The sequence below is a fragment of the Squalius cephalus genome (genome assembly GCF_949319135.1).
Source record: "Squalius cephalus genome assembly, chromosome: 1".
In the NCBI taxonomy this organism is placed as follows: Eukaryota; Metazoa; Chordata; class Actinopteri; order Cypriniformes; family Leuciscidae; genus Squalius; species Squalius cephalus.
The window spans coordinates 43,030,146-43,046,668 of NC_137122.1; the positions used below are offsets into that span (position 1 = coordinate 43,030,146).

At 37.6% G+C, this 16,523-nt stretch overlaps 1 protein-coding gene across 1 annotated transcript in view; it reads right to left on the minus strand.

Moving 5' to 3' along the window:
- Nucleotides 1-16,523, minus strand: part of kcnh4a (potassium voltage-gated channel, subfamily H (eag-related), member 4a) — a 40,276-nt gene that overhangs the window by 13,001 nt on the left and 10,752 nt on the right. The window contains exons 6-13 of the mRNA XM_079874957.1: nucleotides 11,443-11,704; nucleotides 10,688-10,845; nucleotides 10,145-10,352; nucleotides 8,273-8,467; nucleotides 7,882-8,081; nucleotides 5,935-6,184; nucleotides 3,595-3,794; nucleotides 2,423-2,461 (exon numbers count right to left, since the gene is read on the minus strand). Coding sequence (XP_079731083.1) covers nucleotides 2,423-2,461; nucleotides 3,595-3,794; nucleotides 5,935-6,184; nucleotides 7,882-8,081; nucleotides 8,273-8,467; nucleotides 10,145-10,352; nucleotides 10,688-10,845; nucleotides 11,443-11,704 — 1,512 coding nt within the window. The remainder of the gene's footprint in view (nucleotides 1-2,422; nucleotides 2,462-3,594; nucleotides 3,795-5,934; nucleotides 6,185-7,881; nucleotides 8,082-8,272; nucleotides 8,468-10,144; nucleotides 10,353-10,687; nucleotides 10,846-11,442; nucleotides 11,705-16,523) is intronic.

Consider the following 16,523-nt stretch of genomic DNA (forward strand, 5'->3'; position numbering starts at 1 on the left):
TTCATGAAAGCGCGCTGCAAATGCTGACCAAGTATTTTAAGGTCGAGCTACAAGCTCATTGACTACTGATAAGCAGGAACCAATCAGCTGTTCCCTATAGATAATGATGTGATTGCAAGCTGATTGAGGTAAGGACTTATCAGCCTGCATCATCTATAGTTTCATGACAGAACTTTGTATTTGCGAAAGTCTTTTCGTCCCTATAGTGACATATATCCAAGTGAGATGACTTCTCGACAACAAGAAAAAAAGTAGGGCGGGACTTGATTTTGTCCATGGAGAATTGATTTGTTTGCTGCGTGGTTGTGGTTTGCTATTGCTGTGATGTGATGTGAGTGACAGGTTGCCCCACCCTTGCGCAGGGGGATCGTTAAAAAAATAATAATGATGTGCACGGATAAGTAATTTAACAAATACTGCATTATTTCATAAAAAAAAACAAGAATTGTCGATTTTGTTTTTTCATGGTGACATTAAGAAATGTTATTAGAGCTACTTAATCTAAATAGATCATTGTTATAAGGATGGCTAATTTCAAGTCATGGCAAGACTTCTTGTTGACATCAAGTTGGCAAGTTGACATGTTTACTTAAGAAATTTACATAAAAAAATGAAATACTGAGCTGAAAAAAAAAAAAAAATCTATGAAAACGGCTGCCTTTTTTAAGGTCTATGACCACCTCACTTTTTACTGTGTGGGGTTTCAAGATATCTCTGCTTTCGCAAAATAACATTCAAAATGATTTATGAGTCACTGTTATGTGCATGTCATCGTGTTCTTCTGAGTTTGTGTGAGTGTGCTTCTGTATCCTTCCTTTGGTTTGTGTGTGTGTGTGTGTGTGTGTGTGTGTGTGTGTGTGTGTGTGTGTGTGTGTGTGTGTGTGTGTGTGTGGCTGTTCTGATCATTAAGACAGCTGGCACAGCAATGAGACGGAGGGTCAGTGCCACAAACAGATTGCTAATTCACCTGATTCAGACACATCCAGATGAGTTGCTGTCTGCCACCTGTGATGTCGCACAGACACAGTGTCTGCATGTTTAAAGTGACACTGATAATTGGGGAGCTTATACACTCACCAAAAGGATTATTAGGAACACCTGTTCAATTTCTCATTAATGCAATTATCTAATCAACCAATCACATGGCAGTTGCTTCAATGCATTTAGGGGTGTGGTCCTGGTCAAGACAATCTCCTGAACTCCAAACGGAATGTCAGAATGGGAAAGAAAGGTGATTTAAGCAATTTTGAGCGTGGCATGGTTGTTGGTGCCAGACGGGCCGGTCTGAGTATTTCACAATCTGCTCAGTTACTGGGATTTTCATGCACAACCATTTCTAGGGTTTACAAAGAATGATGTGAAAAGGGAAAAACATCCAGTATGCGGCAGTCCTGTGGGCGAAAATGCCTTGTTGATGCTAGAGGTCAGAGGAGAATGGGCCGACTGATTCAAGCTGATAGAAGAGCAACTTTGACTGAAATAACCACTCGTTACAACCGAGGTATGCAGCAAAGCATTTGTGAAGCCACAACACACACAACCTTGAGGCGGATGGGCTACAACAGCAGAAGACCCCACCGGGTACCACTCATCTCCACTACAAATAGGAAAAAGAGGCTACAATTTGCACGAGCTCACCAAAATTGGACAGTTGAAGACTGGAAAAATGTTGCCTGGTCTGATGAGTCTCGATTTCTGTTGAGACATTCAGATGGTGGAGTCAGAATTTGGCGTAAACAGAATGAGAACATGGATCCATCATGCCTTGTTACCACTGTGCAGGCTGGTGGTGGTGGTGTAATGGTGTGGGGGATGTTTTCTTGGCACACTTTAGGCCCCTTAGTGCCAACTGGGCATCGTTGAAATGCCACGGCCTACCTGAGCATTGTTTCTGACCATGTCCATCCCTTTTTGACCACCATGTACCCATCCTCTGATGGCTACTTCCAGCAGGATAATGCACCATGTCACAAAGCTCGAATCATTTCAAATTGGTTTCTTGAACATGACAATGAGTTCACTGTACTAAAATGGCCCCCACAGTCACCAGATCTCAACCCAATAGAGCATCTTTGGGATGTGGTGGAACGGGAGCTTCGTGCCCTGGATGTGCATCCCACAAATCTCCATCAACTGCAAGATGCTATCCTATCAATATGGGCCAACATTTCTAAAGAATGCTTTCAGCACCTTGTTGAATCAATGCCACGTAGAATTAAGGCAGTTCTGAAGGCGAAAGGGGGTCAAACACAGTATTAGTATGGTGTTCCTAATAATCCTTTAGGTGAGTGTATAACGTGGCCGTAGGATACAGTTATGGCAAGGGGAGGCGCCAGTGTGCGAGCATGAGAGTGTTAATCAAAAGGTTAAAAGAAATGAGAAAAAAAGAGTCAAATTTATGGACAATAAATCTGCTTGTTACCTGTGGAAGTCGAGTTGACCGAGAGAATCTGGCATGGCCCTGTTGAGATAAAAGAAAATCCTGAGTACCATTGTGACTCAAGCTTAAACTGAATATAAATACACACTGCCAACGTACGAGAGAAAGGAAGTCAGGAGGAAGTCAGTAGATTGATAAAGTTATATAATGGTATTATATAAATCTTTAATACAACTCTCAGAAATATGTGACTGCCGAATACTGGCCAGTCAGAAATATTCCCGATTCCATATTTAATTAGCATATAATAATTCTTTGAATATGTATTCAAATAATTGATTTAGAATTTTATACACACTGCGGTCAGATTTCTTTTCAAAGAAACAAATACTTTTATTGAGCAAGGACGCATGTTCTTTTGAAATTTCTATTCATTAAGGAATGCTGGAAATAAATGTAACACGGTTTACACAAAAATATTAAGCAGCAAAATGGTTGTCAACATTGATAATAATAATAATAAGAAGAAGAAGAGTTTCTTGAGCAGCAAATCAGCATATTAAAATGATTTCTGAAGGCTGCTTACTTTCTGAAGTAATGACTGCTGACAATTCAGTTGTGCCATCACAGGAATAAATGCTATTTTAAAATATATAAAAATAGAAAAGAGCTATTTTAAATTGTAATAATATTTCACAATAAATCTCTTTTTACTGTATTTTTGATCAAATAAATGCAGCCTTGGTGAGCAGAAGAGACCCCAAACTTTTAAACGGTAGTCTATGTACACAGTTATGCATTCTAAGTATGTACTGAATATATGTAAAATACATTGATATTTTGAAATTAAGCAATACACGATTCTGTTTATTTTCAAAATAAATGATTAAAATGACATTAGATAATGATTTGACTTAAGATTAAATTATTCATTATGTGAAAAGAAAGAGACTTCTGAGTGATACGGAACACTAGCAGATCTATGTAGGAAGTCAGTTGAATAGGACAACTATATGGTTTAATTGTCATTAACATATTTAATGAACACAAAAAATTTTACTCCCGAAAACAGTGATTGGCCAATCAGAAGTTGGTCAATCAAACATTCCAGATGTAATGCATACTGTATGTGAATTAATATATAATTATCATTGTTATACTGTATATTTAATTGTTAGATTATATATATATTGTGTTAATATAAAGCACTGTACCTCTCTAAGGTTGTAGGTGAGGTTGTGGTGTATGTCCTCATTGAAGCGGCTGCCGTATTCTGGGTAGAGCTCTAGAACCTCCTGCAGCGCTCGGACGCTGATGTACTGCAGGTCACAGTAGGTCAGAGCCTTCACATCTGCATTAGCTTTGATCACCTGATCCTTCCCAGGCAGGTCAGCACCAATCAGGTCTCCCTTACCTGTATACCAGACAAACATTTTATTACATGTGAGCCAAGCTGTTGTTTGATTTAATTGTGCTAAGATAAACAGACCACATGCAGAACTGAGCTTATCACTTTAATTAATTCTATCACTAATTTATTTGACAGCCAGATGTCTATTCATTTGGTTTGAGTTGAAAACAGCTCCATCAACTGCCACAGCTGGCACTAACATTTAATTGTTTTAAAATATTGATTTGTCCAGATGTAGCCTGCTGGACCTAAATGGACTGAAAGCACTGCCTGTAGGAAGCTGGTTGGATTTGTATTTCAAGATGGGGGGAACAAGACCCTTTAAAGGTGCAGTAAGGGATTTCTGAGAAACGCTGTTGAAAGGTGATAGGACCGAGCACCACAACACACTTGTAGCCAATCAACAGTAGGGGGCGTGTCCACTCATGATGGGGGAGAGAGTAAAGGAGATTTGAACAAAAGAGAGATGGCTGAGAGACATTACAAAAGAGAAAAGCTTAGAGGAATATCACTGGAAAAAGAAGGGTTATGATCAGACACAAGCTTTAAGACCCGCCCCACGTTAAAGGAGAACTTTTTTTGTACATTTGGAGTGCTGTCAATACAGAGAACAATGACAAAAATCGGTGTTGCCTACACCGAGTTATTCTATTTTTAAAATTTGCACCCTGTTGACTTCAATGGGGCAAGTACTAAACCTGCTTTTAGCCTCTTAACATCCTTGATGTGTCATTACAAGTGCACAGAAAATGTGAGTGATTCCTTCAGAGTGAACACGAGTGAATCTGACTGCAGTAGATGTGAAAGAAATGTATAAAAATGATGTTATTTAAGCCAGCGCAAATACCTGTGTTTACATCCTGTTTTCGGGTGAAGTCCAAAGTAGTCGATTGCCGAGTTCACGCGCATAGGTTTAGTACCTATGATCACGCGCGTGAACTCGGCAATCGACTACTTTGGACTTTCCAGGCCTGGAGAGACCTAAGCGGGAAGGCCTGAAAACATTCAAGAGTAACATTGGTTTTGATATGTTTCACAGAATCAAGACATGCTGTTGCTGTAGCTATAGGAACCAGGACTGTTTTGAGTGTCATTGTTTGTCTGGAGTTGCTGTGCAGCTGGTGACTAACAACAAACTCTTGCTTGAATATACTCTTGTGTACTGTATGTTAAATTTTCTTCCTTGTCATTCGTTCATCATCTTTATTTTTCATGAAGTATTATTTTTTCTTCACTTCAGCTATGATAAAGAGACATCGGCTGTGTCCGAAATCGCATAATCTCTTGAGCAGGTACTTATTTTGAATAAGTAATAAGTACTTCACAACTGCTAAAAAAGTATGTTCGATATGTTCGAATGGACTACATTCGCCATGTTGTCATTATCATGCGACCAACCAGCGTCAGTTGTGTCGCTTCGCATGCTATTCACAAATCCTCTCCATCGTATGCACACTTCAGAATCTCACTGGAAGAAGATCATCCCAGCCTGATCTCACGGCAATTCGTACGAATTCTACGAGGTGGCTAATTCGTACGAATTCTACGAGGTGGCTAATTCGTACGAATTCATACGACCTCACTCGTACGAATTCGTATGATTTTTGCTAAATTGTACATATTTTACGAATTGCCAATTCGTATGAATTCATACGAATGACCTACCCCTGACCCCGCCCCTAAACCTACCCATCACGTGGGTTTAGACAAATCGTACAAATTCGTACGAGTGAGGTCGTACGAATTCGTACGAATTCGCCACTTTTTTATCACTCGTACGAATTCGTACGAATTGGTCGTGAGATAGCGTTGGTCATCCGGGTATTTTTTGCCTACTGTTTTATGAGTACTGTGAATTCGGACTGTCACACACTGTTTTCGCCTACTACATGTATTTAGTAGGGAAGTATGCCACTTCGGATGCTGCCCTCTGCTCTTATATTGCGTGTTTGTGCATTTTGGGGGCGGAGCAATGAAAGGAGGGGTGTGTTTGGTCGAGCTGATTTCAAACATCAACAGTGTTTCTCAAGAATCGCTTTCTGCACCTTTAGGACAAGTCGCTTCACTTGGTGACTATTTTGGTAATGCCCTTGGACAGCTTTTTTCTATGTAGATATTTTTCTATACCATCTCTGGAACGTACCTAGTATGGCAAGCACCATGCCGTCCTTGAGGACCTCTAAAGACCCAGAGCAGACGAAATGTTGCGCATGCAGGGCGTCTCCATGGCGAATCAGGTACTCTCCAGGTGCACAGAACGAGGTCTTAATGTGCAAGGATAGTGAACGCAAGCACCCTCTACTGGCAGAGGAGAAGAGAGGCAGCTGCAGAATGTCTTTGTTCAGGTGCATGGCGATGTCTGCCCGCAGCTCGTCTGGGAAGTCATGTAAAAGCTAATGGACAAGTAGACAGATGGATATTACCCACAAAGATCATGTTTACAGTTGTAAAACAAAGAGGCTATTGTACTCTAACACTGTCCCAACTGATCATTATGCGATAGTAATATTGTTTCAGTCGAGTATTAGATGAGCTCATCCCTCTTCTTAGAGATCAGAATCTCTCTTTCAGTATGATCTCAAACAGATGCAATACCAGCCGTCTACAGTAGTTGCTGTTTTTCAATCACAGCATAAACTAGTAGCATAACAGATGAGAGTGTAAATGAGCTAGGCCACACTTGTCAGTTGTTTTTTTCTTCCTACAGATACACATCGCAGGGGAGTAACTAACTAATAGTGTTACTACTAACTAAACTTCATTTTTAGTAATGTGACTGTTGCTCAGCTGCTTTAATAGTAGTGTAGCTTTTATAGAAACATGCAACTTTTGCCTTAATACTGTTTTGTGCACAAAGTTTTACAGCTGAGCAAGCTGAAGAAATAATTAAATACACACTTCTAAACAAATCTCTCTAGAAAAGTCAGATTGATTTCAGAGTTAATTCAGATGGTTCATGTAAATCAACTCAAAAGAACAATTCACTGATTCTTTTAAACCCCTGCAAGAAATTTTCCATACAATTTTTACTTAAAAAAACTTAATTTATTTAATGTTTTATCATCTACCAACTAAAAACTAGAAATTGTATTGTTTTTCTATTTTTATTAGTTGTATTTATATTTATCTCATTCTAGTTATTATTTTTTTACCACATAAGGACTGCACTGATTGCAAAAAATATATATACACCATTGAATGTCTTTATGTGCATTCTTTATATACACTACTATTCATACATTATGTTTGGAGTCAGTAAGACTTTTTAATGTTTTTGAAAGTCTCATATGCTTTGCTGCTCAAGAAACATTTCTTATCATTATCAATGTGGAAAACAGTTCTGCTGCTTAATATTTTTTTGTGGAAACTGTGATATAATTTTTTTTCAGGATTCTTTGATGAATGGAATAGAATGAAAAGATCCTTTATTTAAAATCTTTTGTTTTTACTTAAAATCTTACTTTGATCTATCTATCTATCTATCTATCTATCTATCTATCTATCTATCTATCTATCTATCTATCTATCTATCTATCTATCTATCTATCTATCTATCTATCTATCTATCTATCTATCTATCTATCTATCTAAGTTACAAGCTACTAATTTAAAGTAGCTTCTCATACACGGCACCTAAGCTTCCTTTAGATATGGATCTTTTCACTGTGGCCTATCCAATTACCATTCTTATTGCTTTAACAATGACAGTTTTCGGCATTAGTGTAATTCTCAGAAAGCTATAATTAGTCCATTGAAAGTAGATGTGACCCAGATCTTTGCTCATGAATTGTCCTCTATTTGATGATGCTAGTATATTATCAAACTCTGATGGGGGATTTTACACTCTTAGAAAAAAAAAAGTTAATTGAGGTTCTATTTTTAACCCTTTATTTTGCTCTTTAATGAACTCAATAGAACACTTTATTCCAAAAAAAAAAAAAAAAAAAGATTCACTCTGAGCCTCCACACGATTAAATATTGAAGATAAAGGAAGTGAATTAAACTGTCATGCCACTGTGTAAATATTTTAGTCATGTTCTGCAGCTCCCACTCAAGAGCCATGGTCATGTGATGGTTTGTTGGGTCTCACCTCGTTTGCGTTGATACCATTGTTGACAGACCAGGTGGTCTGGAAGTACTCCAGCATGCGCTGTTTCAGCTGCTGAGGCAGGCGATGCACACGGATAAAGTCCTTCAGATCCTTCATGCGTGTGTGGTAGAGCGAACGACGAGAGTACATGCGCTGGATGATGGCTGTCACATTACCAAACACCACCGCATGCATAAGGGCTGTGACAAGATTGAGAGAGTCTGAATCATCTCAGTGAACAATATGTTCTGCATTTTAAATTAGACACCAAACTTTCCAAAATGAAACACTTGCTTTTTTTTTTTTCAAAATGGATATCAAAAAGAGGCTTGTTTGACCTACAAACAAGTTAATTATACATTAGGCCTGAAATATGCGCTGGTGAACACACCCCCGATAAGCATGGTGCAGATGGAGAAGATCTTCTCAGCGTCTGTGTTGGCACAGACATTTCCGAACCCGACGCTAGTCAGACTGCTCAACGCGAAGTAGAGCGAAGCGATGTAGGCGCTGCGCAAAGATGGGCCGCCAACTGTACCATTCGTGTAAGGAGTCTCCAGACGCTTACCCAACTCCTGCAGCCAACCTACGGACGACAGGAACAGAGGAAAAGAAGAAAAAAATAAGGGATTGAAACTTTGACTTGAAAATCCAGTGATCTAAAAAAGAAGCTAACAGTTGATTTACACTAGCTACCATTCAAAAGTTTTGGATCAGTATTTTTTTAAATAAACATTTATTCATAATTGACTTTTATAATGTTACAGAACATTTCCATTTCAAATAAATGCTGTTCTTTTGAACTTTATATTCATAAAAAAATAATGATTATGGTTTCCACAAAAATATTACTGTTTTCAACATTGTTAATAAGAAATGTTTCTTGAGCATCAAATCAGCATATTAGAATGATCTGTGAATGATCATGTGACACTGAAGACTGGAGTAATGATGCTGAAAATTCAGCTTTACCATCAAGGAATAAATTACACTTTACAATATATATATTGTATATGTATGTATATGCTTATATGAGTAATAAATTAGTAAATTGTTTGAGGTTTAAAATGTGAAAATACATTATTTAAATGCGAAAAGTAGATGTGCATGCAACAAAAGGCACTTTAAATAAATTTAAAAAGAACTGTTCTCTATTTGAATATATATATATATATATATATATATATATATGACCCTTTCCAAAAAATTAGAATATCATGGAAAAGTTTATTTATTTCCATAATTCCATTCAAAACGTTAAACTTCCATTGTTTATTTGTACATAATTTGGGTTTCCAGCTCATAAAGCCCACAAAAACAGGATTTCAAAAAATTTGAATATTACATGAAATCACACAGTAATTACACAGTGATACCATGGTCATTGAACCAAGTTTTGGTTATTCTGGCAGTGTGGGCAGGTACAAATCCTGCTGGAAAATGAAGGAAGCATGAAGTGCTCTGGAAATGTCCTGGTAGACGGCTGCGTTGACTCTGGATTTAATAAAGCACAGTGGACCAAAGTCCTCTTTTCTGATGAGAGCAAATTTTGCATCTCATTTGAAAACCAAGGTCCCAGAGTCTGGAGGAAGAATGGAGAGGCACACAATCCAAGATGCTTGAAGTCCAGTGTGAAGTTTCCACAGTCTGTGTTGGTTTGGGGAGCCATGTCATCGGCTGGTGTTGGTCCACTGTGCTGTCCACTCAACGCAGCCGTCTACCAGGACATTTCCAGAGCACTTCATGCTTCCTTCAGCAGACAAGCTTTATGGAGATGCTGACTTCATTTTCCAGCAGGATTTGCACCTGCCCACACTGCCAAAAGAACCAAAGCCTGGTTCAATTACCATGGTATCACTGTGTAATTACTGTGTGATTTCATGTAATATTCAAATTTTTTGAAATTCTGTTTCCGTGGGTTTTATGAGCTGGAAGCCCAAATTATGTACAAATAAACAACTAAATACTTGAAATCGTTTAAGTTGTGTGCCCTGAATATATAATCTATGGAAGTTTAATGTTTTGAATGGAATTATGGAAATAAACTTTTCCATGATATTCTAATTTTTTGGAAAGGGTCTGTATATATATATATATATTCAAATAGAGAACATTTTTTTTTTAAATTGTCATAATATTGTACAATATTACTGTTTTTACTGTATTTTTGATATGGTTTTAAACATAAGACTCAACAAATCTTGCTGACCCAGAACTTTTGAATGGTAGAGTTAATACACAGAGAAAACATACAGTCCCTCACCGATGTCCCAGGTCAGGGGGTCATTGCTGGCAAGCTCTTTGCGTCCAATAACGTACCAAACACATGCCAACCAATGTGCCAGCAGGGCAAATACAGACATTAGTAGTGTCAGGACCACAGCACTGTACTGAGAATAACCATCCAGCTTCTGCAGCAAGCGCAGGAGACGCAGCAAACGCACCGTCTTCAACAAGTGCACAAGGGAAGTCTATAAAACAAACACACACATTAAGAGCAGCCTTCCAAAATATCCATAAGTAAATAGAAGAGATATGCCAGCCAGTCACAACTAAATAAATGTTTGAATTTGTATGCATATGATTATATGAGTAATAAATTAGTAAATTGTTTGAGGTTTAAAATGTGCAAATATATTATTTAAATGCGAAAAATATTTATATATTTTTCATATATTTTTGTTGTTGCTTGTAGATGTGCATGCAACAAAAGGCACTTTAAATAAATTTAAGCATGCAAGGAAAGAGTCAAGCAGACAAAACAACCATATTTTATACTATTTAAAACTTTAATATGTATTTTTACCACTGAAATGTTGAATAAATAGAGCAGGTCAAAGGGCAGAGCAGCGATGAGGTCCATGATGAACCAGGTAGTACAGTAGTGCAAACAGATCGAGCGAGCATCATAAACCACCTGACCCGCAGGCCCAACGTAGGTGGTTCGGAAATTCAGAATGATATCTGGGGGGGTATGGGGGGAACAACAAGCCCTTTTTAGAAATATGATTTGTTAACAGCATTCAGAAATCAAATAATATTACTCACCAGAACACTCACAATTTTATAAACAGTGTCCTTTCATTGAAGACAAATATTGACTGTGGATGCATGAATATTATAACATGCTAATTGGAGTGATGAAGCCTTGTACATGCTGGGCTTAATAAATATTAATGGATCCTGTGCAGATTCTCATTACATAGAACATTTAGTGCTATCAACCAATTATTTAACCACATCTGTGTACATGAGATTTATTAAATTACTGCTGGCTTCAGGTCACAGTGGGGCTTCTGCACTATTATTTTAGCATAAAAAGAGACTCAGTTTTGTGCTTTGTGTAAAAAGCAGATTATATTGAGAGTGTGGATTATAAAGAAGGTCTCAGTTGGAAACGAGGGTGTGATTGTCACTTCGTTAACATGTTTAAGGTGAAAGCAGCTCTATGCGGATGTCAGAAGTTAACACTTTAAAAATGGAACAGAGGTGGAAATGAACCCCAAGAACAGATACATGTAGGACACAATTTTCCACAAAACCAACAACGGTGACACATACCGAGGATGAAGAGCATCTCCACGGCTATGTCGCTGACGATGGTGGTTCTGGAGGCCGAGTCACAGTCCGGGTTGTCTTGTTCGCTGTCATCGGGGGCGGAGAAGCAGACATTGTAGGGGACGGTGACAGCTACATAAAAGGTTGCAAGGAGGATCAACCAATCCCACAATGCTTTGCACAAGCTGTAATGAAGCAAAATGAAGCGGGATTTCTGCACAGACGCCACCTTGTATTCCGGAAGAGTTGGCTGTGAAAAAACATGCTGTGAAAAGAACATGGGAAACACTTTATTTTTACATTGTCATTTTTACATATGTTACATGCAGTTACTATAGTAATAATAACTATAAATTAAACCAAACCGAACCATAATATTGCTCAATACTTAAATGTATAATTACAGTGTAACAAAGAAACCTTAAAATAAAGAAATATCTTTTTATTTCTACACCCACAAAATGCCTCCAAATGTATTTGAATTATAATAAACCCTACACATTTCAGGGAAAAAAAGCAGTTTGAAACTAGGACATAATCATTATTACTAAGAGCCTCTTAAGTGGAAGGGTTTTCTTTTTTATGCGCAAGCAAATTATTTCTCAGCAGTTAGCGATTTGAGAGATGATATGAATCATAAAAGCTGCATGCAATTTCTTCTCAGTAATTCAGCTTTTTAGACAGTAGTTTTTCTGACTTTAATGACGGCTGATCCAAATATTCTTTAATACATCTCTTGTGTGAATGTGGGCCACGCTGTGCCTGTATTATTGGAGTTTTTAAATTAACTGGTGACCCAGCATGCCCAAATGTTCAATGTGCATGTGCTGTCACCTCTTTAAAAAGAAAACGAATAGTAGCCTAACAGAAGTTGTTTCTCGCTTTATTGTTTCTCACATTAAGCACAAACCAGTAACCTTTTAGAACGTTTGGTTATGATGGACAGAGGTGGGCTACCTTGCTGCTAAAGACTGAACCTCAGCTAAAGTTTTGTTCTCACAGTTAAAACCATCAAGTTAACTTTATCTAAAAAAAGGGGACCTTTCATGTCCCTTTTAAAAGATGTAATATAAGTCTCATGTGTCCCCAGAATGTGTTTCAGCTCAAAATACCCCACAGATAATTTTTTTTTACCATGTTGTAAATGATACCATTTGTGAGTGAAAGGAAAAACATGCTGTTTTAATGTGTGTGTCTTTAAATGCAAATGAGCTGCAGCTCCCCTCCTCTTTCCAAAAGAGGGCGGAGCCTTTACAGCTCGTGCCTCGGATACTCTGTCGAAAACTAACAAAACATCTGCTTGGTTTTGATTATCATCTATATCGTGGTCATGCTCACGTGACATTGCAGTTCTTCATCATCATGAAAGTAACAAGTTTATTATCTGCATGTGTTTTAAAGCCATATCAGTCTAAACTTCTGATATATGGTTTTCTGAGCGCATACATCCGAAGCACATGCACAAAGCTGGATGTCAGACGGCGTCTCCCGAAAGTATTAAACTAAGTTCTTTTTCACGTCTTATTGCGCTTAAAGGGATAGTTCGGCCAAAAATGATATTTAACCCATGATTTACTCACCCTCAAGCCGTTCGAGATCCATATGTCAATCTTTTTTCAGACGAACACATTTTCAGTTATTTTAGAAAATGTCTTAGATCTTTCAGTGGTTATAATGTGAAGCTATGGGGTCCACCTCCTTCAAGTCCCAAAATGTGCATGCATCCTTCACAAAAGTAATCCATCCGGCTCCAGGGGGATAAACGAAGGCCTTCTGAGGGTAATCCGTGCGGTTTTGTCGTAAAAATATACATATTTAAAACTTTATAAACGAAAATAACTGGCTTCCGGTAGCGGTGGACCCCATAGCTTCACATTATAACGACTGAAAGATCTAAGACATTTTCTAAAATAACTGAAAATGTGTTCGTCTGAAAAAAGATTGACATATGGATCTCGAACGGCTTGAGGGTGAGTAAATCATGGGTTAAATATCATTTTTGGCCGAACTATCCCTTTAAATAAAAATGTCAAATACACTCAAGGTTATGTCAAACACACACACATTTCAAATAAACACAGTCAGTTATGTCTATGAACTTAAACAGCAGGAAAATAAATCGCATGTGTGTATTAGATCTGTGTATTAAGGTGAAAGCAGCATAATATACAGTACCTACTTCTATTTATGCTGTTAATATGAATCAAACAACAAAAGAAATAAAGAAAATAACTCGCTGCCCTAGATTGAATAACTTAGTAGCTTTAATAAGAATATATTTATCACCTGAATGCTGCTATTAAACGCTAAGGGGAGGAGGAGCTAAGCTAATAGGGCAGAGTCCGTCAGCAGTTGTGGGCGGGGCCTAGGCATTTGTGATGTCACAAAAGCTACAATCTGCAAACGGCTTTGTTCTGAGACACTGCTTATGATTTATGGGGATTAAGAAAAAAGGAGTGGGTGGCTTTTTCCCATTATAGGGTGGTTGTGTACACATATTTCTGACACACATTTATGTTCAAACACCATCTAAAAGAGAATATAGGTGCAGGTACAGCTCATTATGAAAAACAGCAACCACATTTAACATTCGCTGAGAAAATGCCAGGGCAACTCTTCATGCTAACTGTACCTCACCACAAGAGAGAATGACTTCAAATTCCTGTTTGGTTCTGATTCACAAACTCTCAATCCAATTCTGATTAATTTGAGTATACTTCAGTTACATTCCACTGCTAATGCTATAAGTTATACAGGGCAGTGTTTAGGATTGATTCAAATCATCTTCATTCGAACGAATCATTAAAAGAAGTGTCTCATCATAAGAGTCTTTTGTTTCTGGAGTCGGGCTACACTGGTGGCCCTGTAGTTATTGATTCACTAAAAATATCTCTCATATGATTCATTTGTTCATCGGACTACACTGGTCAGGTTGTAGCCTATGTTTTTCGTACTTGCAGCCCACAAGGACATCTCAAATAAAAGACCTTTCTTGCAATCATTCTTTCTTTTCATTGTGTTGCATTCAGCACAGACTGCATACTCAGAAAGCACTGCACCTTCTAGCTATAGATCATCTGAAATGCAGGACTGGATGTGCTGTAAAAATACAGTCACGCAGCCTCTGAAATAGGCAGATTTTTTCAGAAGATGGATTTTTGGAGTTTAACAATCGAACGATCAAATGAAGATTAATTGGATAATCAATATTTTTCCCAAGCCTTAAAAAATAATAGAAAATCACATGAGATTTGGATTTTGGTAGATATCTCTGACATTAGCCATTTAAGACAAATTATATTTTAAGTATAGTCTTTTCAATATTTTCTAACATTAAGGTTCTATCTATGTCCTTGCTTTCACAATCCACCATTTTCAATCAAACCGTTGACATTTTTTTTTTTTTTTAATATGCTGTTTGGAGTTGTTGCTGAATGCTGAATATTGGAGTTGTTGCTTGTATGCTGAATATGCTGTTTGGAGACTAAGGTCCAACTTCTTCTTATTTTTCCTCAGGTATGTTGATAATTCAGGTTTTAAATTGGTGTAGTTTCATACAGCTGTGAGTCATTTCTTCATCACTGGAAGTTCAATAGATGTGATTTTGTATACAAAGCTAGTTGTTTACACAAAATGTATTAAAAAGCATGGAAATCCAGCACAATGTAGGTGTTTAGTGAGTTGTAAGGATTTGGGAAACCGTGTGCTCTTTTCCAAGTGTCAGGACTGATTGTCCTGTACAGAGGGCTGGTGTCTGGAAGTTTTATTTATGGGAGTAGAATCACCAGTTGGACGTAAATATTGAATATTCTTCAAAGATATCAACACGATTCTACACTGTTAGAAAAATCTGTAGAAATTACAGTATTACTGGCAGCTACTTGCCAGTAACTTACTGTAGATTTAAATTGATGTTATTTACTGGCAACAATTTGTTCAAAATTAAATGAACATTAAACATTAACAAGTCTTTATCTTTACAGAATAAAACTAAAATAACATCCTCATGCAAAGCATTCTGGGAACCAAAATCTGAAGGAAAAAAACAGAAAAAGGTTGATGAAGATTTCTGGTTCCCAGAATGCTTTGCATTATATTGTTATTTTATAATTTTATTCTTTAAAGACAAAGACTTGTTAATGTTTAATGTTCATTTAACTTTGAACAAACTGTTGCCAGTAAATAACATAAATTTAAATCTACAGTAAGTTACTGGCAAACAGCTGCAAAACTACAGCAAATTTTTTACAGTGTAGACATTCAATGAGTCTGACCTTTTCATTTTAACAGCTATATTTCTGATTCATCTCATTAGCTGGAAGCACAAGGACATTTACTCTTTAAAAGTGTCAACGGGTTTGTAAGGTGGCAGAGATCAAGAATCTCACCTTTAGCCTATATGTTGTACCGCAAAATTGCATTTTCTTTATCAGTATTCTTGTCTGGTTTCCAGTTAAAAAATCAGTTTCTAAATTAATGAGAAGCAAAATTATGTATGATAAAGAGTTATGTTAAGAGTTAACTGTCTATATAAACCTGGTTAACTCAGTCACTCATTGCGAAGTCTTATGGGTTACACAGCATTTCTGAGCGTTCTTTTGGTTTCCTGTTCCATGGTGTTGACCCCTTTGCCTGTTTTCTGGATTGCCCTGTTTGCGGGATTACCCCGTTTGCCGGATTACCCTGTTTGCCTGAGTTTGTTTGGGATTGTTTGCATGTGTTTATGGCCTCTTGCCTGTTTATTAGATTACATTTTTGGATTACCCTTTATTAAATACTACATTTGGATCCTCAACCTTGTGTTTCAGAGCAGTTTCGCAACAATGACAAGTCTTTAAAGGGATACTTCACCAATTAGCATTAAGCTTTGTATCAGTAGAAACCCGGTAGTATTTTAGAATGACCGTGCTTCCCTCCCTCATGTTCCCCTGAGACGAGAGATTTCTGTATTGTGTGTCTGGAAAAAACCTCAGATGACGCAAAAATCATCATTTTGCGTCATCGGAGACTTTTTTGGCCAGAGGCGAGAGACTACAGCCAGTAGTAGGAGCTCGTTCCGCATGTTTTCAACCCGCCCATAGGGG